This window comes from Sphaerodactylus townsendi, linkage group LG06, assembly GCF_021028975.2.
Source record: "Sphaerodactylus townsendi isolate TG3544 linkage group LG06, MPM_Stown_v2.3, whole genome shotgun sequence".
In the NCBI taxonomy this organism is placed as follows: domain Eukaryota; kingdom Metazoa; phylum Chordata; class Lepidosauria; order Squamata; family Sphaerodactylidae; genus Sphaerodactylus; species Sphaerodactylus townsendi.
In genome coordinates this window covers 110,871,103-110,898,221 of record NC_059430.1, presented here as the reverse complement: position 1 = coordinate 110,898,221, position 27,119 = coordinate 110,871,103, and the positions used below count along the sequence as shown (strand labels likewise).

The window sequence follows — 27,119 nt, the reverse complement described above, 5'->3', positions numbered from 1 at the left end:
GAAGGCAGAGGAATGATGGCCAGCAGCCAACATCTGTTCAAATAAATTCAGTGCTCCTTGGAATTGGCCGATATCCAATAAAAGCTCATTTTAATCTAAGACCACGAGTCTCCTATGCAAAGCACTCCCCAGAGAAGCCACAGTGATGTGAAATATTATTCATCTACCTAACAGCTGGAAGAGACTGGTGAGGAATGATAAGGATGCAGCGGTAGCCTGCAACCTCCCTTTGCCCACCCCACCTAAGCAAGCCAAGAGGCAGAAAATGAGGATTATCCCCTAAACCTTAAAAATAGCCCCCCACCCACCCAGGGAGCTTGGATTACACTACTGATAGGAAATCTAGTTGCATCATTCATAAGAAGCAGAGCCTTTCAGTCAAGAACCTGAAGTTGACTTATTTCATTTACACCCCTCTTTGCTGACCAAAGTGGCTAACAACAGCCTCGTCTTTTCCACTGAATCCTCCCAGCAACCCTGTAGGTTAGGCTGGGAGAGTGGCCGAGTGGTCCAAGGTCATTTGGCAAGCCTCCACAGCAGAATTGGGATTCCAACCTGTCTCCCAGGTCAGTGTCTGATTTTCTAACCATTACATTACACTGAGGTAAGAATCCCAGGGATCTTCAGTGACATATTTGGGGTTTTACATCCCAACCCCAACCCCATGAACTGATAAACAAAATTACTACATGGGGGAGAAGAGATCAAGGTCATATGTCTTCACATGTGAATAAGATATCAGATGTATGATATATGTAGTCTATGGATTGCACATAGCAGCCTCAGTTTAGCTATAGGATCGGAGCCTCACTCAGAGCTCTTTGAAACTTTAATCTCACAATCTGCCATGCCTTTAATTGGCCACTTTGGGATTGGAGGTCCACCTAGGAAGACAGAGAAAAGCCATGGCAAACCACCTCTGCTCTTCTCTTCCCTTGAAAACCTCCTGAGGAGTCACTATAAGTCAGTTGACTTAATGGAACTTAAATAATATAGATCCCATATTCAGGAGCCTCTGGAGCAGCGGTTCTCAATCTGTGGGTCGCAACCGCTTTGGGGGTCGAACGACTCTTTCACAGGGGTCGCCTAAGACTCTCTGCATCAGTGTTCTCCATCTGTAAAATGGGTAAATGTTAGGGTTGGGGGTCACCACAACATGAGGAACTGTATTAAAGGGTCACGGCATTAGGAAGGTTGAGAACCACTGCTCTGGAGGTTCACACATACACACGATCATTTCTACACAGAGGAATTTGTGAAGACTCAGTTCAGTGGAAATCTTACAATGATTTGTGTGCTCTAAAAAAGACCATTCTCCAAATGGATCCCTCACACCCAGAGCGGTGATGGCTGAGCAAGTGTTTTCGTGATAGATGACATGAACATGGATTCTGCACATGAGGCTTTGATCAGATTTGTATCACCCAGGCTCCTAACAGGAACAGAAATCCTGCACTGGCTGTGGTGGGCACGCAACTGCTCTTCTTAATTCTCTCCCAAATCAAGCAAAAACCCCAAGAGAGGCTTAAAGTGGTCATTTATGAAAAAACACCACAGTCAGTAAGTCTGGGCAGAAGTATTCTTGGATGGAGACACAGCCATGAATGTTATTTATTTGCTTAAAATGTATACTTGTCTGCCTTTCTTCCTTATGGAGCTCAATATTCATAACATGCATAAAATAGTGTATACAAAACTGTATAAGAACCAAAGTCAAAATTACAATTTGCGACTGCTTTAATCCAATGCCGCCCTGAATAAAATTGTCTTCAGCTGCTTCCTAAAGGTCAAAAGTGAGGGGTCCAGGCACACCATCCTGGGGAGGATGTTCTATAGGTATGAGGCTGCCACTGAAAAGGCCCTCTCCTGTGTACTCATCAAATGAGCTTCTTTGATTAATGGAACAGTCAGGAGAGCCTCTCCTTGTGATCCTAATTCCCGAGCAAGAATGTATGAGAGAAGAGGAGACCTTCAGAGTCTATGGTCTCGAGCCATGTAGGGCTTTACAGGTCAAAGGCAACACTCTGAATGGCACTCGGGCGTGACTCAGTAGCCTGTTACAAGAGATGAAGGCCATACTAGGTTCACGTTGGGGACGGATCTCAATTTTGTAGGATCCTGGGACCCCTTTCAAGAGCCCTATGAGAGTCTGATTCTGGTTGGGACCCACTGTGGTATGGGGAAAGGGGCTCCTGTGAGTTCATTTTCCACCTCAAAATGGTGCCAGGGTCCATGTTGGCAAATAACCCCCTCCAGGTATTGTTTCAGGCTAGAAGACCAGCACCAGGGAAAAGGCAGGATCCCCTCCTCCCACCATATCGTGGTAGCTCTGACCAGAATCGGGCTCCTGTATTGCTTATCAAGTGTGTTCCAGGACTCTATAAAAGGGAGGCAAACCTGAGGACAGTTTCTTGTCTAGTTTGGTCCCAAGTTGTAGGAAGCCACAGAAACAACAGAGGCGGCGTGAAGAAGCAGAATGGAACAAGGTAGGAGAGAAGATATGAAATGGACTGACTACAAAGAAAGCCATGGCTTTCAGTTTGCAAGACCTGAGCAAGGCTGTTAATGATAGGACATTTGGAGGACACTGATTCAGTGTTGCCATGAAACAGAAGCGACTTGACAGTACTTTACACATATGCACACAGGAGAGAAGACACCATGATATCAAGATCTAGAAGCAAGGTACGTCGAGGTGAAGAATGGGAGTAAAAATGGGAAAGAGGCCAGCAAGGTCTTCTGGACATATAAACTCTGACCTACACACCATGCTCCATGCTCCCTCTGGCCAAGGGAACTGGCATGCATCAATGTTCCCTTTGAATGTGCACATTACCTGTTTCCATCAAAATGGAGAGGGAGCTCCAGAATTGCATGAAATTCAGGGTTGCATCTCAACAAACACAGATCAATCTGCATTGGGCAGAAGCTTCCTGAGGAAACTGCTGAAAAACAGATGGACTCTCTCACGAACATTATTTAACACTGGGTTTCCAGACTGGCTGCCAGTTCTCCTCCTGTCTCTACATCCCTTATCCCAACAAGTGGATAGATAATTCACCATGTCAAACTGTGATCTAATATTTCCTAGGAACTGGGAATGAACTCCAAGTATGGAAATTCTTGTATCTATGTTGATAAGGAGAACAGAATTTGGATTCTGGTTTCAATTTGAAAGGTTATTTTAGAACATTAAGGTTTAAAAAAAAATTACCATTGAGAATAACCTGGTATTTGAAATTCCATCTCACTCACTAAAAACAAACTTTATGAGCCAAAATCCTTCACTCCATCAATCCATGGTATTATCAACACCATTCTACACAGGAAATTTGAAAATGTATTTTGTGAAAGGATCCACAAATATGTATTATATTTCCACATATACATGTGTTTGTGTAGACAGAGAAAGAGAGATCCACATAACTAATTCTCAAGACATAATAAAATATGTGGATACTTAAATCCTGAGACTGAAGATATGAAGACAAGACAGATTTTTCAACAAACCTGAAATGTACCCCAGGTACATTTGAAAAAATACCCCTCCCCCCCCCAAAAAAAGAAGCAGCACCTGTAGTTTTAAGAAATGAATACCTGCAGTGGTCATTGTTAACCCAATGCAATAGTATTGTCAGACTTCAAGCCTTGGCTTCTGTCAGTCAAAGGCCCTTTCTGCACGGGCAGAATAAAGCACCCCAGGGACAGCAAAAACATTGTCCCTGGGGAAGTGTTCATCCTGGCCACTCTGGAGCAGTGTGAAGCCGCTGCTTTAAATCTCACTCATCGAGCGAGGTTTTTGAAAAGCGATGTCTTCCCCCCGGCGCGATGCGAATCGCACCGGTGAGAAGATGTCGCTTTTCCTCTTCCCTCCCCTCACCTCTTCTTCCAGCATCGTTCTGAAGGGTTGGAGGGACACGCCCACTCTGTCCTCCAACCCCTGGAGGTTGGAGGGTAGCATGGGCGTGTCCCTCCAGAGTGACGCTGGAAGAAGAGGTGAGTGGTGGAGACAGTAGGAGAGGCGGCTCTGCGCAGAGCTGCCTCTCCAGCTGGGGAGAAAGTTGGGGCTGCTCGCAAGCTATGGTGTGAACAGTCCCCGAGCGGTTTGTTTCCATGGCTGTGCGGAAACAGCCAAAGGCAGGGAAGGGGCAGAGCCCTTTCCAGGGCTGTTTCAGCCTTTGAGGGAGGACTCATTGGAACCAAGTCTGGCAGAAACCTTTGAGTAACTTGATACCTCATAATTTGTATGAGTCATCCAGGCCTGGCTTCCCAGTTCTGTTCAACAGCAACCATCCCACAAAAGCCAGTGTGCTGTTGTAGTAAGAGACTGAGACTAAGATCTAGGAGACCCAGGTCTAAATCTCTACTTTACCATGGAAGTTCATTGGGAGACATTGGGTCAGTTGCAAATTCTCAGCCTAGCCTACCTCACAGAGGCCCTTTCCGCATGGGCCAAAAACGACGGCCTGGGGGCGGTAAAAACGCCGCCCCCAGGCCGCCGTTCGCACAGGCGGCGCTGCTGCAACGCAGCAGCGCTGACCTGACTGCGCTTCCCCCCCCCCAGGGCGGCGTCAGGCCGCGCCTAAACAACAACCCTTTAAAGGGTTGTTGTTGGGGGGAAAGCGTCTTCCCGGCGGCGCCGTGCGAACCACTGCAGGTACCTCCAGATGTTACCCTGGAGGTCGAAGGGCAGCGTGGGCGGGGCTTCGACGGCCAGCAGGTGACAACGGGGACAAGGTGAGTGGGACGGGCCAGGGAGAAGAGGCGGCTCCGTGCGGAGCCGCCTGCCGTTTGCCGGCCTCTGCTGCGGCCACCCGCATGCATGCATGCGAACGGCCTTCGCCTCCACGCCAGCGGAATTTTCGCCGGCGTGGAGGCGACAGGGAGGCCGTGCAGAAACGGCCAGAGTTATTATGAGGATAAAATGGATGAAAGAAGAACGATGTAAGCTCCTTTTTGTCCCCACTGAGGAAAAAGGCATTGTATAAACATATTAAATAAAAGTCCAGAAGTCTGGGCCTTCCTGAGTTCCTCTTTCCCTCCAGAGCATTATTTGGCAAGCCTCAAAAAGTCCAAGGAGAAGAGAAGTTTGTCTTCACCCTGTTTCCTCTCCCCTGCTTGCTCCAAGATGTCCCCCAGTCTGATCTGTTCTGTGCTCTTCCTTCCTGACCCACCTTTCCCTCCCCTTTTAAAGTCCTCCCTGGAGGGAGAGCCTCCCTGGACTCATTGGCTTTCTCTTTCAGAGAGATGAAGTCCACCAGCTTGGTATGTTCCCTGACTTCTGAGAAGCTAGGCGAGAAATCCTGCCTTCTCCAACTCCCTTCTGGAGCTGAATTTCATTCAATCTCTCCTTTCTTGCCCCTCCACTGTAATTATTTCTGTTAAATTTTATTACCAGGATCAGAAGGCAGGAAACTGCTCTTTCACCTTAAACGGAGAGAAACAAGAAAAGAAACTTGAACTTTCAAACAGAAGCAAGATTATCAGGAAATTTGGTAACATCTCTATTGGGGGGGGGGGGGGGCGCAATGGTTCCAGATGGGACTGTTTCAACACTCCAGAATTACATCATAAGCAGTGCTAAATGAAAGCCAGGAGTTGATGACTAGATTCTATCACCTTCTCATTAGGAAAGATCTACCATATTGAATATTAAATTCAAAGTCCAAGGGTGCTCTGTAATTACTTAGAAACCCAACATAGAAGGTGGAAAAAAAGGAAGCAAAAACAATTATCTTGTCAAGAATTCACTTGCTTAAACAGTTGGTTCTTGAAGGTCAATTAATATATATTTGCTTTGCTTGCAAAAGACCAGAGTGAAAAGTTTCTTAAGAATTCAAATGACAGGGGTATGTTTTTGTATTTTAAAAAAATAAATATACACATAGAGAAAACTGCCCTCTTCATTGAGTACTCGATGACATTGGTGTTATTCATGTTAAGAAGTTTGTTTATCTAGGTACTTTCTTTTCTTATAATCTTATAGTCAGGACCAAAATCTACCAGCCCAAAGCCACACGACCTGGAAAACCCACAACAGCCAGTTGATTCCAGCCATGAATAACTGGAATAATGTATTGTCGAAGGTTTTCATAGAATCATAGGACATTTCCGCACGGCCACGCTGGGGGTTGGGTCGGTGTACATGACACCGATCCAACCCCCCCCCCGGGACCATTCGCATGAACGGCCCCTGTAACGAAAGGGAAGATGGCGCTGCAGAGCGCCGTCGTCCGATCGACCTACCTTCTCTGCGACCGTCCGGCATGTCGCCGAGGCCTGGGAACATGCCCCCCCTGCCCTGCATGACCGCTTCGGAGTCGCAGGGCAGGGAGGGGCGTGTCCCCAGTCCTCGGCGACGCGCCAGACGGTCGTAAAGAAGGTAGGTCGATCGGGCAAAGGGGGGAGGGATGGCACCTTCCAGCCGCTGCCGTTCACACGGCAGCGGCTGGAAGCCGCCGTTTTCCAACAACCTCGCTCAGGGAGCGAGGTGGGAAAATGGCGGCTTCATGCCGCCGGGGAGGAGCGAGGGTGGCTCGGCTGCGAAGCAGCTGCGCCCCCCCCCCATGCGAACAGCTCCCTGGGGACGGTGTTTTTGCCATCCCCAGGGCGCTGTATTTGGCCCGTGCGGAAAGGACCGTAGAGTTGGAAGAGGCCCTTGGGGACTCTTCCAACTCTATGATTCTTTGAAAGCCTTCGACAATACATTATTCCAATTATTCTTTTTGGTACTGCTATTCGGATGACTGCTGTGAACAAATCTATAGATTGTCCTCTGCTCTGGTTTTTACAGAGGCTTTTAAATGACCCTCAGTGCATTGTTGGAATTGTCCTTCATTGTGAGCTGGGCATGGTTGTTTGCCTTAAAGTTACAATTCAGGCTCTTTTTTAGCACTGACGGATGTCCAGGGTTTTTTTTTTAAAAAAAAAACCTGTCTCATATAAATCCTTGTGGCAAAAAAAATTTGAAGAGAAATTGTCATTGATGGGCATCTCATGCGATATGATAAGACATCTCGGGAAATCAGAGGCTTTCTCTGAAGTAAAAAAGTGTATTGAAGAGATTGATTATGTTAGCATGTCGTTTTCATGCACTTGCTCACCTCCGTTCTTTAGAATTCCTCCCACAAGTTGCTTGCCTACTTATATCTTTCATGGCAACTCCTCATTTCTTAAAAGCTTTTTTTCTTGCTAGACTTAATGCTAACCTTTTTATGGTTATAGAAGGTAAATACATGAACCTACCACCAGCCCACATTCTTCCAGTTCAATTGATTCTCTAACACACCTGCTCCTGGAATATCACTTTTAAGAGCATCTAATATCTAAGTTATAATATTCCTCTTCTAATAGATTGAACTAACACCTCTGTGTCTCAGTTAATACCCTATTATTAAGTGACAGCGAACCTAAGTTTATATTGGCAGTGGTAAAATTCATCTCAGTCCTTATATTCCTCAAACAATAGTTTTAGAATTATGCTGCTCAAGATTTATGAATCAAGGAGCTTCTAAGGGAGAAAGCAATGGAAAAGTTTGACTAAGTTATTTTTTTTCTTAATTAAACTATCAGGAAGCCTGGCACTGGCAAACAGCATGGCTGGGCAGCTGCCATGGCCAATGGTCCAAGAGAGGTCTTACCTAGGGTTGCCAAAGCCCAGGAGATCTTTTGGAATTACAACTGATCTCCAGAGATCAGTTCCCCAGGAGAAAGTGGCTGGTTTGATCGGTGGACTTTACAGCATCCTGCTCAAGACTCTTCCCACCCCAAACCCCTCCCTCTATTCTCCAACCACCAACCTTCATGAATTTTCCAACCATGAGTTGGCAACATTAATCCGACCATCAATACCTGACTAGCCCATCCGCTAATGGTAAGAAATTGGGTGATTTCTCATTTGCTAGGGGCAGTGGAACATAGTTCATCTGCTTTCCTCTGAGCTCCATTGGGGTCGGCAGGTCTATTAGGACAGAAGACAGAAGATGAGGAACACAGTCTTTTTGGAGTTCTGTTAGCACCACTGGATCTTGAGAGAGCTGTGTTTCACTGTCACCTCTATCAGCTCACAGCCACAATCCTTCCGCTTCAAAAGCGTGAAAAGAGTTGGGTCTTAATGTTACTGCTAGTGGTCACAAAGGAGCTGTTGTCTCACTGAAACATGAACTCTAATTTTGGATACAACTTTCATTGTAGAGACAGTCTTCCTCAGACATGCATGTAGTTAATTAAATTGTGTCAATGTCAGTGGATGTAGTAGTAACCACTAACATAGACGGCAGTAAAGGGGGAGTAGACAGGTTCATGAATGAGAGGTCCATCAGTGGGTACAAGCCAAGGGAACCTCCAAGTTCTTTGGTGGTCAATGTCTGCATACTCATGTTAGAAAGTAGTATCATGGAGAGGCCTTGGGCTCCATGCCTTGTTTATTGGCCTTTCAGAGGAAGTGGTTGGCCAATGTGTGATTGCTGTACTAGATGAACCATTGGTAGGCTCCAGCTGAGCTCTTCCCATGTTCTGAAACCTTTAATGGTCTACAGTGAGGAGAACTGAGATGATAATGTATATTTGAAATGCAAAGCTTCAGCCTGCTTTTGGGACTCTTAATGAAACCTGTGAGCGAGGGCCCTGAACTTCTGCTCAAATGTCCAGGCCTGAGGGTACCACTACTGGTTCCTCTGACTTTCTTCCACTAGGTTGGATCCAATGACTCCCTCCCAACAAGTTTTCTTCAAACTTTTTTTTCTTCATCAGAGAAAGCCTGTTCCCCATCAGAGATGTTCTCCACTGGAGGAAGTCTTACTCTGCTGAAGTAGGGCTTAGTGGAAGAAAGTCTTGGAATCCATAACAAGGGAATTACAAGATTCACCCCTAAGTCTCTTTTCATAATTTACCCAAGGTGGTATCTCTTTATCCATAGGCCAACCTATCACATAAACACCCTTGTACAACTAAGGCAACTGTACTTATGTTTGAATACTACTTCAGATATCTCATAGGACACTCCTTGCAGTCTAACTCAGACCATCTTTCTCCACTGTTTCCAAGAGACAACCATGCAGACTTCTTGAACTCCAGCTGCTAAACTATGCTTCACACAGGGTCCCTGAGACCTCTTCTCTTCTACTATGTAGCCCTGAGCCTAAATCTGGGCTTTCTTGGAGGGCATGTTTGTGCGTATCTAAATTTTTAACCCTTTACTTATATTTTTGAAAATATTGATACATGACCTGAACCCCACAGGTAGGACACATTAAAACCTCTTTTCACCAATAAATCTACAATCACTACAGATGTGATTTATCACTCTAGGCAGCTCTTGAATCAGATGTTTTATTTCACAGTGAGAAACACCAACTGTACAGAGACTCTTCTGATAAAAATCAATTTTATATGCTAACTTCAGACTGCTCTCGACACTGTTTTTTGGTAGATCCATTCCCATGATACCTTCTGTAAGCCAAGTCCACATAGTAACCATGGATACTGCAACACATCCATTATGTGTGCTCCACCACCGGAGTGTCTCCGTGGTCCTTACTGTTAGCCCCTGGTCTGGAAATTCACATTAACATATGGCTGTTTCAAACACAATATATATGCACTGATCATTTACTTAAGCAAATAAAATCTACTTTAAATAGGTCAACACAGAATATTGAACGTATTACCAGTGAACCTGCATGATACTGGGTTACACCACACATGGTTAGACCCAGATTTATATGGACAAGTGAAGTTGCCTCATTTTGAGTCCAATGACTGACTTGATGCCCTGGAGTAGAAAAGTATAAACATCTAAATCAGTGGTTCTCAACCTTTTTCATTCGTGTACACCTTGGTAACCCATTTCCCTAAAATAGTACTCCCATATTAGCAACACAATTATGGTGATTTTTTTTCACGTACCCCAAAACACTCCGATATGTACTCCTGGGGGGTACACGTACTCCAGGTTGGAAAACACTAATCTAAATAAATAAATAAATGTTATCTAAACAAAGAAATAAACATACCACAAGTTGCTTTAACTGGAAATGTTAGGGATTGAGCATGGGGATGTCTGCAGGCAAAGGAAAAGCACCACCCTAGAGAATGGCCCCTTTATAAATTTCCAACTAGGCCATAAAGCTCCTTGGATGATTTTGGGTCAGAAACACTTTCTTAAGGATGCAGGTTCATCTGCTCTACCTGAATCACAGTGACTGACATCATTTCTTTTGCAGTATGACATAGAGAAAACTCAGCCAAACTCGTTCACGTGACAAAGTTCAATCATCTGTTTCCCCCTTTTAAATAAAACATTTATTCACTTCCTTTTTTTCCTTTCTTTTGCGTCCTGGCATGTCATTATGGTCGCCTACTTGGATGTGTTCCCTCAAAAGCTGATATTGAGTAGGATGCCACTGTGATCTGTTGTAGTGTTGCTACAGATATTGGCTGACCATCGTTAATGGCTCACCACGGTTGGCTGATGCTTTCTCAAGGGGGGCCAATTATTGAGAGAAAGTTCCCTGGGGATCCTATTAAGTATCCATGGGAGCTTGGAGAACTCTCCCAGCTGAAGGGAGGCAGAGAGTCTGTGATTGTGTATGAAGAAAGAACAAAGAGTAGACCATATCGATCAATTAAGAAGCTTTGGTGCCTAAAAAGAAACTAGTTGATTTGTTAAAAAGAAAACAAGAAGAATGGCATGCAAATTCAGGCTTAGAACGGGAGAGTCAGTATGCAATAATACGCATTAGGCCAATTTTTTTTATCAAAAGAGAGAATCCCTGACCTCCATAGGGAACAGTCCAGCATTGCATACCATGTTTCCCCGAAAATAAGACAGTGTCTTATATTAATTTTTGCTCCCAAAGATGCGCTATGTCTTATTTTCGGGGATGTCTTATTTTTCCGCTCCACAGCTGCATGCTCTGGTTTTCTGTTTGAAGGGCATGCTTCCAAACAAAAATTTTTCTACGTCTTACTTTCAGGGGATGCTTTATATTTAGCACTTCAGCAAAACTTCGACTACGTCTTATTCTCAAGGGATGTCTCATTTTCGGAGAAACAGGGTATTTGAAAATTATTGCTCTCATCTGCCGTATCGCATTCCATTTTGAAACTGTCAGTATTTTGTTTTAATTTAATGTTGTAATCTCAGAAAAGGTGTGATTATCTTTTTCATGAATTGTTGAGAGTATGGATATTTTGGGAACTCAGTTCAGGAATATTTGGTTTTGGTGATATTAACACAGCTATCAACAAGGATAGGCCAAAGACCAGGTCTACCACCTACGGGAATTAAGGGATGCCAATTATTGCCAGTGATGGTCTCTGGATGCCAGATCTACTGCCCTTTGAAAGCAGAAAACAATTCCAATATTCCTCATGTTTGGGGGGAACTGAGTTTTAAAAATATTGAAATATCAAACAAACAAGTCATTTTATTTACAGTCAGCGACCAGTAGTACAAGATCAGGGTACATCAGTTTCAAGGTACCGTTACCATAGTATATATAGAGAGAGACAAAAGAGTACTAGAAGCACTTTTTCAAAATGTTACATAATCTATAATCTATAATAAGAGTACTAGAAGCACTATACGAAATATTGCATAGTCTATGGTATTTACAAGAAGGAATATTTGCGACACTAATATAATTATTATTGTACTTATACACAGTCGGTGACTGTTTGCTAAAAGGTCAACTCGCGAAAAAGCAAGTAGTAGGTTAAATACATTTGATTATGACAAAAGATTAAAAAGTTAATATAGCTACACTTGTAAAGTGCCTGTGCATATATTGAAATAGCGTAAGTGCCTTGTTTCATTTCAGGTATTTTGATTTAGAATGAAACTAAGAATTTGGGGCACTGCTTTGGATCAGAAATGCCTGAATGCACACCTCTAGAGACAACAGAAATGAACTGTGGAGGATAGATTTGGGGATGATGGAAAAACAAAAATAAAATTACTTCCAAAACTTCTTTAGCCTGCAAATGGATTTTTTTACACAGCTTAATCAATAAGAAACAGGAAATAAACAGAGCTGACACTAAACTTGATTTTAGCCAATAGGCCGAGTACTAAGCATAGGTCTAACCAATTGCTGCAATTTAATATGCACTTTGAACACGCACAGATGGAGGTTAAACACTCATTGCCTTCTGATATTGGGGTAGCAACTTCCTGAACACCCACATGAACATGATAACAGGAACTGAGGATAAGACACAATTTCTCAAATATGTACAGCCCTGCATGGATTCTGCAGTGCCATGATTAGTTATTTCTCATAGTATCTTATATCATACTTTTTATTTCTTCTTCCAAAGAGCTCAGAGCACATATAGGGGTCTCCCTCTCCTCTTTTATATGCCCAACTACCCCATGACATGTCTGCGGCCATGCAGTGTTTCATGACCCAGTGACGATATGAACCCATGTCTCTCTATCCCACAAGCCATTTCATTTTAAGGGGTTCTTTGGTGACTGACAGATAATGCAAGTGTTGGTAACGCCCAGTACTGGTAACACCCAGTTCATTGGTCCATCAAATCCAGTATTGTCTGCTCAGACTGGGAGTGGCTCTCGAGGGTCACAGGCAGAGTTCTTTCACATTACTTACTGCCTGGGTTTTGAGATGTCAGGGATTGAACCTGGGACTTTGAGCATGCAAAGCCGGGGTTCATCCACCTAGCCGTACCCCCTCACAGGCCTTACATCTCATCATCCAGTTTCTAGCATCCCACAGAATGATTTGCACTGTACTAACATTATGAATGGTGGACTCTGATCTGGAGAACTAGGTTTGATTCCCCACTTCTCCACATGAGTGGCATATTCTGATCTAGTGACTGGGTTTGTTTCCCCACTCCTACACGTGAAGCCTGCTGGATGATCTTGGTCTAGTCACAGTTCTCTCCGAACTCTCTCAGTCCCACCTACCTCACAGGGTGTCTGTTGTGGGGAGAGGAAGGGAAAAAGTTGTAAGCTGCTTTGAGATTCCTCGCCGTTGAGAAAAGTGGGGTATACACCCAAACTTTTCTTCTTTTCTAGTTAAGATGAGCGGCCAATCACAGTCTCTTGCTAATGCAGTGGTATACAACTCAAACACTTACATGACCATATTGGGCCTCTCAGATGCTCAGCTGGTATTCCATTCCCCCACACACCCTGGAAACCTCCCGTTGTATTCCTGCTCTTAGATGTGGAAGAGGCTGGAGGGGGTCGGAATGCTGTTACTCCAGTCTTTCCCTCCTCTTGCCTCAGGGGAAAGTGCTGCGGACCACACAAAATGGTTTTGCTGTGCCACACACCATATTATAATGGACAATCAGCAAGGCAGAAGGCTACAAACGTTGTTCTGGAGATATGCTTGGCCCTTCTTGAACGAATAAGGGGCTGAATCCAACCAGCTTTTCTGCTAGTGAAAAAGAGAAGAGGGGGATCTCACCGTGGTGGCGAATCTATGGCACCCCAGATGTTCATGGACTACAATACCCAGCAGTCCCTGCCACCATGGCCAATTGGCCATGCTGGCAGGGGCTGATGGGAATTGTAGTCCATGAACATCTGGAGTGCCATAGGTTCGCCACCACTGTATGACCACCCAAATACCAATAATGGAAATCATGAAACCTGCATAAACAAAAGCCAAATGGGATGGGAGAAACAAGAGAAATTGAGTGACATGGAACAACAAAGCTGACTGGATCCAAAGCCAGATACCTTATGTACGAAGAAAATTAATTGCTACCTGGGAAGAATGATTGCTTGGTGGAATTTAAAAAAAAAACCTCTGCAAAGACCAAATTCCAAGTGACCATCAAGTCCCTTCCAGAACGTCACTTCTTGTTAAGATATAGTTGCCCAGGAAATTGCTTACATTGTCGTTCTAGATGTACGACCTTGTATTTGGCTACCTTAACGTGTGTCTCATGCGAACAAGCCAAACTTAGCCAGCAATCCAGAGAGTTTTATGTATCACCGCCAAGCCCTCATCATTATTCCTTGACAGTCTCCCCTATCGTGACGTCATTTGCAAACTTCCAATCGGTTGCAAATTGTTCCAGATGCTTGTCAAAAAAAAATAATAATCAGAATTCCACTTAAGACTAATCCATTTCAGCCACGATGTAATCTATTGTGCTGACAATTCAGGAAGAGATCGCAACATGAACTGAAGCACCAAAAAAAAACCAAAGAAGTTTAACAAGCTGTTCTGTCCTCAGTTCCATAGCTGAGGAGTCACAATAAGCTCCTCCTCTTGGGCTAGGACCAATATGATTATCCTAGAGCAATGGTGGCAAACCTATGGCACGGGTGCCAGAGGTGGCACTCAGAGCCCTCTCTGTGAGCACGTGCAAACAGAGTGCCCCCCCCCCCCCGACACACACACATACATTTAGGCTGGCCTGGGCTGCTGGGCTCGATTATTAGCATTAAGGCTGTTAAACCCCACTGATTTTCTTGCAAAGAACTAAAGTGTGATCCTTTACCTGGGAGTAAGCTCGGTTGCTGGCAATGGGGCTTGCTTCTGAGTAAACCCTCCTAGGATTGTGATTCATCCATTGGAAGAGTTGCACGGTTGCTTCAAAGCAAAGCCACCAACTACCACCATGCTTACTCCTGAGTAACGCACACCTTGGAGCCAACTGTTTTTTTTTAAACTGAAACCTCAGTATTCAGGTTAAATTGCCGTGTTGGCACTTTGCAATAAATAAGTGGGTTTTGGGTTGCAATATGGGCACTCGGTCTCGAAAAGGTTCGCTATCACTGTCCTACTGTAAGGAAAGGACATATTAATAGCATACTGCTGTATCCTTCATTCAGTCTCTCTTACTGCAGAAGCTTTGACCTGCAATCAAACCTTCTGCCATTTCTATAGTCTAAATCTATTCTATATGACATTCCACACACTATCTAGCCTTCAGTAATGTACAGGGTGACTTGCATTTGACTCCTTAGGTTGAGCGATCATTCCTAGCCCCCAGTTAATGGTTAGTGGAGAAAACGGAGGAATTTAGTCCTCCAACATGCTAGAAAGGTCAATGTACAGGATACATGGATTAAATGTTGCATTGCAGAGATTCCAAGAACAAAATGGTTGCCATATCGTCAAACACCACAGAGAGAGAGTCAAAGAGCCAGACTACCCTACAATAGGGTTAGTTAGTCACATATTTATTCACATCACCCTAGGTTGCATTCAAAGGAAGCAGTGTGAAACTCTGCTCCTGCCCTAGTTACCTCACTATGGTTTGTTGTCCGCTGAACATTTCTCCTACAATATTAATTGTATTCAGGAGAAATGTGTTGACACAGCAGTAAATTAAATACAAAGGGAGATTCTAGCTTTTCTCATCCACACTTATTTTCATGTAAAAATAGATGCACACATACCTCCTTGTACACAAACTAGATACCCTATCAAATCTAGCTCATTCTATAAACTATGAAAAGCAGCATAGGTGTGTCTTGCCTTTGTGGGAGGAATATTCATCTCTCCATATCCACAGAGCTTTCATCTCAAGTCTGCATGTACCTAAGCGCATCTAGCGCAGAGAACATTCTCTGGGGATCAAAGGAACATTTCAGTGTGTGGCACTAGCTCACATAAACCAGGGGTCTGCAACCTGTGGTTCTCCAGATGTTCATGGACTACAAATCCCATCAGCCACTACCAGCATGGACAATTGGCCATGCTGGCAGGGGCTGATGGGAATTGTAGTTCATGAACATCTGGAGAGCTGCAGGTTGCAGACCCCTGACATAGACACAATGGATAATACACCGGGACAACAGCAAAGCCAGCACAGACTGAATCTTCAAAGTAAAATGGAACTCTAGAGCTGAAACAAACACTTGCACAAAATCTAGAAATATTCAGAGATTTCAAAATTCAGATTCCACTTTCTGTATTTCAGGCATTTTCAGATTTAGATTTAGGTGGTACTTTAGGTTACCTTCTCCCAAATGGCAAACTGAATTGTTGATGATAATATTTAAAAACAAATCAAAACACAACAATATCCACTGTTGGTACTTAAGAAAGAGAGCTAAGGGATAAAATTCAGAAGTCCATGTGGCCCACAGAGATAGGCAAGCTATGCAATTTGTTTTCCTATAATGCCAGGTTGGTCTGGGTGGTATCTTGTAGGGACAGGCAGGGAATTGATAGTATGGAACAGTATATTTCACCAGGTAGGATGTGGCTGAAGTGGTACCTGTCATCCTCTGAATAGAGGAACAATACCAGTGGCCCATCTAGTCCATCTAGTTACTGTGGAGGTCCAACAACAGGGCACAGAGGTCAATGCCTTCCCCTGATACTGCCTCCTGGCACTGATATTCAGAGGTTTACCACCTCTGAATGGGGAGTTTCCCTTTAGTCACCATGGCTATTAGCCTCTGCAGACTTGATAGAGACAACATTAGTAAGAAATCTCACCTGCATCAATAGAAGCATCTTTGTCTAGGGGCCTACACTGGTTATGGGCAGCTATACCCAGACAAGGGAGCTGAGTGCCATCCTCTTGAGCTCCATTTCTGCCATCTCCTCGCTTTTCTCCCACCAGAAAGTAGGCATTCAGCACAATGCCTCCAGTCAGGAATGAACATTTTGCCAAGCGGCGGGCCTCCAACCGTGTGGATCTCCAACACTAGCCTAGAGCCCCAAAAGCTTACGCCAAAATAAATTTGCCAAACCGTGTTCAAACTCACCGTGAGGAAGTTCAGAGGTCAGATGAGGCATGATGTAGCTCTGGATTAGCTCCCACTCAAAGTCATCTTCCGCACCTTGGCTATACTCGCACTGGTTTAGGTCCCCATCTTCCTCAAAGGTACAGCCAGCTGTGGGAAAACATAGAGAAATAATGATTGAAAACAGAAAGGTTCAGCTGCACAACAAAGACACAGAAAATTAACCCTACCGGTATGCTTTTACAAAGCACATCAATCCAGACAGATTTTTCTGTTGCATAGGCCTTACATTCCCAACAGATTGCGCAGTTTGCAATATCCAGTGGAAATTAGAAAATTCTGCTATCAAATATTCTAGCATCCTCTCAAGACATGAATGGTAGAACACAAAGATCTTTTCCAAGCTGAACTAATCCATAGTTAGTCTACTAATAAGAAAAAAAACCAAGTTCTGATACAAAAGCCACTACTGGGAACCAAATTGAGTAATTGAGCGGTATTAAAATCTTCTTTGGAACTGTGAGCTGAAACAGAATGCAGTAAGTACAGGACAGCCATTAAAAGACTTGACTGAACCATGCCAAATCCTAGCAAAATGCCTTTTGTTACAACTGGGATACGATTGGGAATGTCCATAGACTGTACATCCTAGATGAGTATAATGCACCTCCAGTCAGACAGTAAAAGGAACACATGTGCAAGTCTTGAAAGTCTTGGAAATTGCAAAGGTGAAATAACTTGGTGTACTTGGTGATGACATGGGTGCTAGCCTATCAGAGGAGCTCACAGATAGCACCTATCAGAGCAACCCACAGCTAGCTTTTGGTATAAACATGGTGGAGCATCTTGGTGGTGACTGAGGCACTAGCCTCTCAGGACAATCCACAGCCAGCTTTTTCCAGTTGTCTCCCTGAATTAAAGGAGGAGAGCTGGTTTTTATAGTCCTCTTTTCTCCACCTTTTAAGAAGTCTCAAAGCTGTTTACAAACTCCTTCCCTTCCTCTCCCCACAACAGACACCTTGTGAGGCAGGCGGGGCTGAGAGAGTTCTGAGGGAACTGTAACTAGCCCAAGGTCACCCAGCAGGCTTCATGTGAAGGAGTGAGGAAACAAACCGGTTCACCTGATTAGAGCCCGTCATTCATGAGAACTAGTGGGGAATCAAACTCAGTTCTCCAAATCACAGTCTGTGCTCTTAACCACTAAAAGACAGTTTGTTCTGAACCTAACAAGAATAGTTTCAGACTGACCTATTGTTCCATAAGTGTTTTTCTTCTTGTCAACCTTTCACAATCTTCAAACTAGGTCACAGGCAGGGTAGGAAGAATTTCTAGTGATAATCAGGAGCATATCCCTGGTTGTGGGAGGAAAAGGTTTACTTATTGTAAACCAGCATCAAGCAGTAGGTTTTAAGCACCTCCATTTCAGCGATAGGAGTAATTTAAATGAAATAAGAAGTCACATTTTCTGTCTAAAGGCAACATAAAAACGGCAGGTGGCTGAATATAAAATTATAGTTTGCAATATGAAACATGTTGAGGCAGGAGATATTAAAGGAAGAGAGAGCAAAACAAAGAAAAGGAAGATGATAACAGCCCCAGGGAAGACAAAACAGTTTCCTCCCCATCATGGATTACTTCATGGGTAATTAGTCGTCATCAGAAATAATGGAAGCCTCTCTCTTATGTTCATAGTCTTTAATGGGAGACTGGCAAATTGGCCACACTTTTGATAATGCACCAACTGAGGATATCTCCTAAGTTCTAATTCCCGCAGTTGCAAGCCCTGAATGCTCATTTCAAATGCACTTTTCTCGCAAGCAAGCCCACCATTTGCCTTCTGAGGGTGGGAACCACCAGGGTGAATCCTCTCCAATAACCACACTAGACACTTAGCTGGGATAAACATTTGGCCATAGCCATTTTATTAGCCAACCACAAACAGAAGCGGAGGCTAGGTCTTGGCCTGTCTGTTTCATAGCTTGCTCCAGCTACGATGCCCTGTATTGGACTTCTCGAAGGGCTCTCCTGTCAAGGATCTTCCTGGCGCAAGAGGTGATGATCCCCATTTTGTCGCAAGCCCGGCAGGGCGGTTGCCCTGCCGCCATCGGCAATCTCCCAGATCATTACCATGCGCCAATCACCAAACGGTTATGACAGAAAATTGCACAACCGACAAATCCAGGGAGAGGGTAAGCAACGCTGGCTGGTCGGGGTTACGGCCAGAACAAAGGAGGGTTTCCTTTAAAGGGCGTCAGTCCGTTCCTCCCTCTTGGTGACGCGCTGTAGCCCCAGCCCGAAGAGCGCCGGTTTCGGCTTCTTTGTTTCTCCGCCTATTGCGGAAGCGTCACCTTGTTCCACCTATTCCACCCCAGAGGGTAAACCGCGAGCCGGGTGGGTGATTCCACACAGCTGTCTTTGCCTTCTGAGGGTGTGGGAACCACCTGGGTGAATCCTCTCCAATAACCACATCTAGACACCAGTTGGATAAATCATTTGGCCATAGCCATTTTATTAGCCAACCACAAACAGAAGCGCGGAGCGAGCATGGTCTGATCTGTCTGGTATCTGTTTCATAGCTTAAGTTCCACGGGCGGATGTTCCCCAGTTGACTTCGCCCGCTGAAGGGGTTTCCTACCGGCGGGATTCTGGCAAGAGAGGTGATCCCCATTTTCGCTCGGCAGGGCTGTTGCCTTCGCCGCCATCGAATTCCAGATCATTACCCATGCGCCATCGCCAAGAGCATATCGGGCCTGCCCCTCGCCAAGCAAACGCCCAACACCCAGCCAGTCCTGCAGCTCTCCCTGTATTGCGCAGCAACCAGAGGTCCATCCTTGTCCAGACAGATGGACCCCATCCTCCCAGTAAAGAGCCAGTTCCTGAAAGGAAATAGCCGATGAGCAACAATGCACCTGCCGCCAGCACCCAAACGAACCGGGAAACTGCCCGGCAGATCTTCATCCTGGCCGTGCTCACGCGGCCTGGTGCCCTGGCCCCACGCCACACCTGCCTTCGCGAGGCTGTGACCAAATATCACGTGCCCGGCAGTAGCAGGGCAGTGCCCCAACACTGGACAGCATGTCGGAGAGGAGTTGTATCCATTTACCGGCAGATTGTTTTCCCCCAGCTGGATCGACAACCGCCGCGGTGGCATGCCACGATGTTCCCGGTCTGGTGTAGCTGTTGCAGGAGCCGACGCTTCCAGTGCTCACTTCAAATCAAGACTCCAGTGAACACGCTCGCGGTTGCCGGCCCCAACTCTTCTGGAGGTAGCCATCGCAGCAAGATGCCCAATGCACGACGTTATGGCTCCACGATCCAGACCTTCCGCGGCCTGCACTAATTCGTCAGGACTTGTAAAGAATTACTGGAAGGGGAAGGGTCAACGTCACCAGATGCAGAGACTCGCCATCTGCCCAGCTCCTGATCCTGGGTCCGTAAAATTTGTGACCTTCACCGTAGATGCGGTGCCCTCATCCAAAGCGAAAGCGCGCACCTGCAGCTGGAAGTTGGGTAATTTGAAGATTCGGCTGTTATGTACACCCCGCCAGTTGGTAACGGGAGAGAGGGGTGCTATTCGCAAAATTAGGAGCAACCCGCCCCCCCCGACGGCTGGCTGCTTTCAGGTAGGCCCTGGGGCTGGCGTATCACTGCCGATCCACTTCGGGTCGCTTAGAAGTGGTCAATTCTGCACTCTGCCTGGTTGGTCGGTCTTGACCGCTAAATAAATCTGCCCGCTGTGGATCCACAAGCCATATCCTCGGATCTGTGGGCCGCCTGGCGACCGGAGGAGGCCACCACTGCTGTGGACGTTCCCAGAAAGCCAGGAGACGGAATAGCCGCTTTACCCTGTCAGGCAAACCGCTTCAGGGCCCCTGCTTGAGCCGCTGGCGGGGTCTGTGGTTGCCGGGTCATCAAGGTCGGCGCGTATTTAATTCCCGCGTTTCATCGCCCATCGCACTTCGGAAAGAGAGGAGTGATGGGGTCCCGATGCCGCCTGACAGAAGGAAACTGGCTGGTAGAAGGAAGGGAACTGACCGTGGAAGGAAACAGGGAAACGCGGCGAACCGGATGGCTCCTCCCTCTGAATGGAGCTCGTCCAGGTGCTGCGATTGCCGCTTCCTCGCTGAACTGTCCCTGGTCGCGTTCCCGTGAACTCCGGCCATCCGCTTCCAGCAAAACGTTCGCTAAGGCTCCATGATAGGCCTCTCTGGGCGCTGGACGCGGGCCAGGGAACCCGCACGCCATGGATCAACGCATCGGTGCCAAGGCGCTAACACAACTCTTAAGCGGAAGGAGTCTGCCTGGCCAGCGGTTGGGTTTCAGCAACAAGGCCCCAACCTCTTCCTGGAAGTAGATAGCCGCTTTCATGCCGCCTGAACATACTTAGCCGCCAAAAGTGACGTGCTATTGACTAGCAATGTGCCACTTCAACTTAGGCGCTATAACTCTGACCTGAGTTTATTAATGACCCGTATTGCCTTCCGACCGTCACACCAACGGAGTATCTTCTAGTCCTATCCCCAAATGTATAATAATACCGCCTCCCAAAGCGATAGGAAAGTAACAGGGATGCGCAGGTCCTCGATGCCTGGAGTCCGGGCTTCACTCAGCCACCGCTAAGTGCCATGCACCAACGTCGCCGGCGTAAACCCTAAACCTAGGGCTCCTGGCGTATCGGAGAGAGTTGACCTGGGAGCACGAACTCTGTGGCAGTCTGGTTTGCCACACTATGGTCACCCCGGTTGAAATGGTTGAGAAACTCCACCACACCACCAGGTCCTCCTTAACGCCCTCTGGCAACCCCGGAGCGCGGGTGGGTTCAGACTCTCGGTGGCTCCGCCAACAGGTGCACGAATCAGCCTGGTGCCACCAATTCCCATGCAAAGTTCAGGTGACCCAGAACGTTTGAAATTTCTCAGGGGAGCATTTCTCCTGCGCTCCCCATTGCTGCCACTTAGGATCGTAAGCTGCTGGCCAATACTTTGTCAAGGCAAGTCGGTGACGCACTCGCCACCGTATCTGCGGTAATGCTCCAGGAACACAAAGATGGCTGCCTTCCTGCCTCGGGCGCCAGATCCCGCCGCGACCACAGGGCCGTGGTAACATACAGCATGGTCCAGAGATGCATACCTAACCAACAGAAAGACGGGACGGCTACATCGCTCACCAAAGCCCCGTGCGGGTGGGGCAGGCGGTGGATCCACCTGTACCCTGGCTGCCTTTGGGCACTGGCCACCCTGCCGCATTACCCGCAAATTGGGTAAGGTGTCGCGGAAGGGGTTGTACACCCCAGCCTGCTCGGAACAAGGCCAGCCATCGCATTACGAAGGAAACGCTGTTGGCCAAGCACCAGGTTCCTGGCCGCTTTGTGGAACAATCGCTGCCTGGACCGGGCTTCGCCCCTTTGGCACCGTCAGTAGGCCGGCACCTTCGACGGCGCCTTTCAGGTCGAACGAACTCTCGGTGCCTCCTGATGACACTGGTCGATGCATCAAATCCGTACCGTTGGTATGAGAGCGCTTCGATTATATTCCCAGCATACCAGCCTACCATGCCCCAGCTTGGCACCCCAGGCCACCGCCATGGCCCGACCCCGTTTCAGTGAATGCCTACACCTCCAGGTCCATACATATGTTGTACCGATGACATCCCACCGCAGTGGCCGAGTGGGAGGTCGACGGGCGGAATTTCATCATCATAACCAATGGCTGCTGGCAATTCCCCGCGATGGACCCGCCTTCCAGCACGCTCCATGGACTTCCAAACTGCCAGTTCTTTGAAGGTTGCTGCAGCCTAACGCCTAAGTCCGCCCTTCAATCAAATCATCATCACCTCTGGTCGTATCGTGCGGTCCATATGTCGTACGCTGCCACAAATTCGCCAACCCCTGGTTGCCCCGCTAGCTATTTTAGCCCTGTCGAAGACGCCAACATAGTAGCCCTGTTGAAGCTCGCCTTCGATCCGCTTTGGCCGCCAAAGCACCTTGCGTGGGTAGCCGATCTCCGTAATAGCGCGAGGTAAATCGTTAAAGTCTAACTCTTCCTCCGCCTGGCGGAAATAATCGGGGAGCACCGGATGGTTGCCCTGTCATGCTACCAGAACGCCATCGTACAGCTCGCCACATCAATATACGTTCTCACTTTCAGACGATGAAAGCCCTGAGCCGCCATGATGCAGCAGCGGCCGTAGATTCGGCTGTCGCTACCGACGCCATGTTCATCCCGGCCTTCATCCCTGTTGATTCGAATAGTCGCCGGTAGTGGGTTTCATGGGGAAGAGAGAGAACCTCTCCCCGCGGCAGGGCCCCAATTGCAGGCTCTGTTCGGCTGGGGAGATGCCAAGGCAGGTGGGGACCCCCAGCGCTGGCGCTTCTGAGGGCCCTGGCTATCCTGGACCGCCTTTATTGAACTGTTCGGTGGCTGCCCAGATGCCCGCCAGCCCCGAACCCGGTAGGTGGGGCGAAGTTCTGGAGGTCCAACGGCATCTGCCGCCGCGCTGTGGGTGACCTGGTGGATGGCGCGATGCTGTAATTCGCCCTTCCGGCCCCTGATCCCCAATCTCTAAGCGGGTTCGGTGCGCCGGGCGCCCGGTGGCTCCTCCTGCGACCTTTTGTGCTTCATAGAAGTATCCCGGCCAGAACATGGTGTTCTAAGAGTCGACTTCGAATTCTGAAGACGGGATGCTCTGTCTCTCCGGCATGGGCTGCGTTCTGCTCGGTGGTGTTCCATGAGTAGGCAATGAACGTGACCACTGCGCGGCAGAGAGGGGGTGTGTGTGGTGAGCCAACCAAACGATGACTCACGAGTCCTTAGGCCTGCCGCCTTCAAAACCTTCAATTGCTGACTCCCTCCTTAGAGTGCGAACTGGCGGGGAGGGGGGTTGCATGCTCGCCAGGCCGCGGTGGAGGTTGCTGCGCCGTTTCCCGTTGCTGGGAGGGGATCGAAAGGGAGGTCCGCTGGGCGAAGCGGGACGGAAGTTGCGTCGCCTCCTCGAGAAGCGCGCGCGTTTCGCCTGGTATGGCGAAGGCCCATGTCACAAAGGGCTAGGTTATGCCCTGGTATCCGCTTCTGGCCAGGAAAGGAGTGTTTGGCCCGCCAGCCTGGCGCTTATCCCCCCATCCTCCGCCCAGAGGGGCGGGTGTCGGCCGCCCAGTCGAAATATCGTAGAGAAAGCTCCCCGTTGTGGAAGGGATTCGCGCCCCACAGCCAGCCACGTGGGCGCTTAAGGAATCTCCCGCCTCGGCGAGCCGGGCGAGCTGGGCGATGGTCGCCGCTCGCCGTCGCTGCCGAGAGCTTCCTTGCCGGAGGGAGTGAGGCTGGACGGTCGCTGTATCATCATCAATGTTTCACCGTAAGCGGGGCGGGCGTCGCCCGCCAAGCCGCCAGTTGCCGCAAAACCCCTGCCGGTGTGAGGAGTGAAACCGCCCGCTGGCTGCTCGCCAGCCGCCTGGCGATAATCTCCGCCAGCTTAGCGGGTGGAGGCGGCGGCCGCCGCTTCCGCCGCCGGTTCGGAGGTTTAAAATCGCCCGCTGCTCGCCAGCCGTCGCTGGAGCGTTCACCCCCTGCCTCACGCGATAAGCGGAGGCGGCGGCCAGTTGCCTGGCCAAGCCGCCGGAAACTCGGGAGGTCTCATTCGCCAGCCGCCGCTGTATCATCGCCCCGCTCGCTAGTTGGCGAAAAGGCTGGCTTCCAGTTGCCGCCTCCCTGGCTGGTCGGAGGAGAGAAGGCGTCTCCAGCCAGTTGAGCGTCTCCGGCCTCGCATGGCGGAGGCAGTGATGCCGCCTGGCCGGAAAGCCGCCAATAAAACTTTTTCCCCTTTGTTGGAGTGGGAACAGGCGTCCGCTACCGCCAGTCACGCAGGCTACGGGTAAGTAAGGCGGAGGCCGGCGTCGTCCGGCCATTAATACCGGCCGACGAAAGCCCTCCCATGGTTGTGGGGAGAGAAGCCCGCGGAGCGGGTTAGCGTGCACGGCGCGTCGGCCACGCCCAGCCGCCACTGAAAAGCCTGTCGAGGGCGAGTCACGCCCGCCAGCCGGGCCGAGTTATGGTCTTCACGGTCTCATGAAGCTGGGGTGGCGGCGCTTGCCTCGCCGAAAGCAGCAGAGCAGAGCCTCCGCCGTCGCTTGGAGTGGGGAGGGAAGGAGGGCCACACGGTTCAGCCAACCAACCGCTGACACCATGGCCTCTTGCTCCCAAGAGCGGGCTGGCTCGCCAGGTCAGCCAAAGAGGAGCTGCTCAGCTATTAGGTAGGGTAGAGAAGTTGATGCTCCAGCGCCGGCCTGATCGTGGTCAGCCGAGGGATGCGCTTTTCCCCTCACCTCGCCGTTATGTGTGAGAGGGTGCTGGGAGGGACGCATGAGGGTGCCGCTGCGGGTTCGGCTATGCCAGTCGGGCAGGGGGGGAGCCCGGAGACTCCCCTACACCTGGCAATATCGCCAGAACAACAACTGCCGCCGGGCTGGCAGAAGGGAAACCCCAATGAGCGCAAACCTCCAGCCCAATCGGGTAAAATAAGACTGACCACCGCCCCACAAGCTTTATTGTTATTGTTGCTTCATACTCACACCTCCTCGCCGCCGCGACAATCGGTACTTCCAATCGTCCAAATCGCTGGCTACCGGTCACATGGCTGCGAACAAAGGCGGCGCTTCCCTTTAAAGGGTCAGACTGCCCGCCTTGGTGACGCCAGCCTCTAGCCCAACACATGGTGCCCGGCTTTAAGCCTCACAGCGAAGTGAAGCTGAAGGTCACCTTGTCTGAATCTTACATCCCACGCACTTCAGAGGCAACCAAGAGTCAGTGGGTGATTCACAGCTGTCTTTGTTATTTGTGCACAATTTTCCATTTTGTCGCACCCCGTTTTCCTTTTAGAATATACATAATTCTCACCGTAAACAGTTATCAGTTTATTTATACGGGCATAGGCTAGAATAAACAGCACTGCAAAAATAAATCAGGAAACATACAAAATAAATAAAAATCATCAAAAGAATTCACTTGCCTAATTTTTTTAATGTTAAGTATGCATCAGTAAAGCTGTAACTAGTCCAATCTTGCAAGTTCTCAGAAGCTAAGCGGAGTCAGCACTGGGCAGTATTTGGGTAAGAGGCCATCGAGGAATTCCAGGGCTGCTATGCTGAGGCAGGTAATGGCAACCCATCTTTGAATGTCTCTTTCCTTGAAAACATTGTGGGGTCACCATAAGTCAGCTGTGACATGATTGGTGGAGGGAGGGGGGAAACAGTGCTATGCAACACATAAATGACATATATCATATGTACAACTATCATATACCAAGGGAAGGCAACCATTTTGGCACAAATGCCACAAATAGGTCAGGCCTCACCTGGAATACTGTGTCCAGTTCTGGGCAACCCAATTCAAGAAGGATATTGACAAACTGGAATGGGTCCAGAGGAGGGCCACCAAAATGGTAAAAGGTCTGGAATCCAGAAACTAGGTATGTTTGGAGAAGAGAAAGTTAAGGGATGCCATGTTGAAGATGGAGCAAATTTGTTTTCTATTGCTCCAGAGACTAGGACAAGGAGTAATGGTACAGGAATAAAATTTCACCTAAACATGAGGAAGGACTTCCTGAAGGTAAGGGCTGTTCGACAGAGGAATACGCTACCTCAGAGGGTGGTGGAGTGGAGATTTAGGCTGGATGGCCATCTATCAGGTGTGGTTTGATGATGTATTCCTGCATAGCTGGGGGTTGGACAATGTAGTAGTCTCTTCCGACTCGATGATTCTAATTCTATGAAACCCTGAAACATCTGCCTGTAAACATATGGATTTGCTGGTGGGGGGGAGGGAGTTTCCATGATTTTCTGGAGCTCCCATGGAAGTGATAAAGGATAGCTCTAGGAACAGTTGGAAACTCTATGGTAAAACATGAGGCTGCATTTTTTTTTAAAAAAAATCTCCAGATGCTTCTCCAAGAAGCTGGGGGTCTGGGGGTAATTGCATCTCCCGCCCCCACTAGGGGCTTGGCTGCCTAACTTCAATCTCAGGACATGCTGAGAACAAACTGGGCCCCAATGCCTCAGAGACTTGCTTCTGTCCCTTGGATGGAGAATCAACTCTGTGTATCGTGCAAAAGAGTCTGCTGTGCCACTATCTGAAATGTAGATCATGGGACTCTTAGCCCTGCCATGTATGCTGCACTTGCAATGAGTATAAAGTGTGCATGCAATACAAATTTAGGTATGAAGCCAACAGCAAAAAACAGAAAAGTGAAACCATCACCCAAAGTATAAAGATACAGAAAGAGAAACAAAATAGGGAACATTTCCCTACCTCTTTAGCAGAGGTTGCATCAATGTTTAAACAGAAGAAACTGGGAAGGGAAGCAATTCTGAACGTTTGCAGTAATATCTTTCTTTGCCCACCCTCAAATTCATGGCTACCAAAAAGGATTTGAGAACCAA

General features: G+C 47.9%; 1 protein-coding gene across 8 annotated transcripts in view; it reads right to left on the bottom strand.

Annotated features, from left to right (window-relative positions):
• Positions 1-27,119, bottom strand: part of PTPRU (protein tyrosine phosphatase receptor type U) — a 488,373-nt gene that overhangs the window by 272,097 nt on the left and 189,157 nt on the right. For all 8 annotated transcript variants that reach the window (XM_048499773.1, XM_048499774.1, XM_048499775.1 and 5 more), the window contains exon 2: positions 16,712-16,840. In XM_048499773.1, coding sequence (XP_048355730.1) covers positions 16,712-16,840 — 129 coding nt within the window. The remainder of the gene's footprint in view (positions 1-16,711; positions 16,841-27,119) is intronic.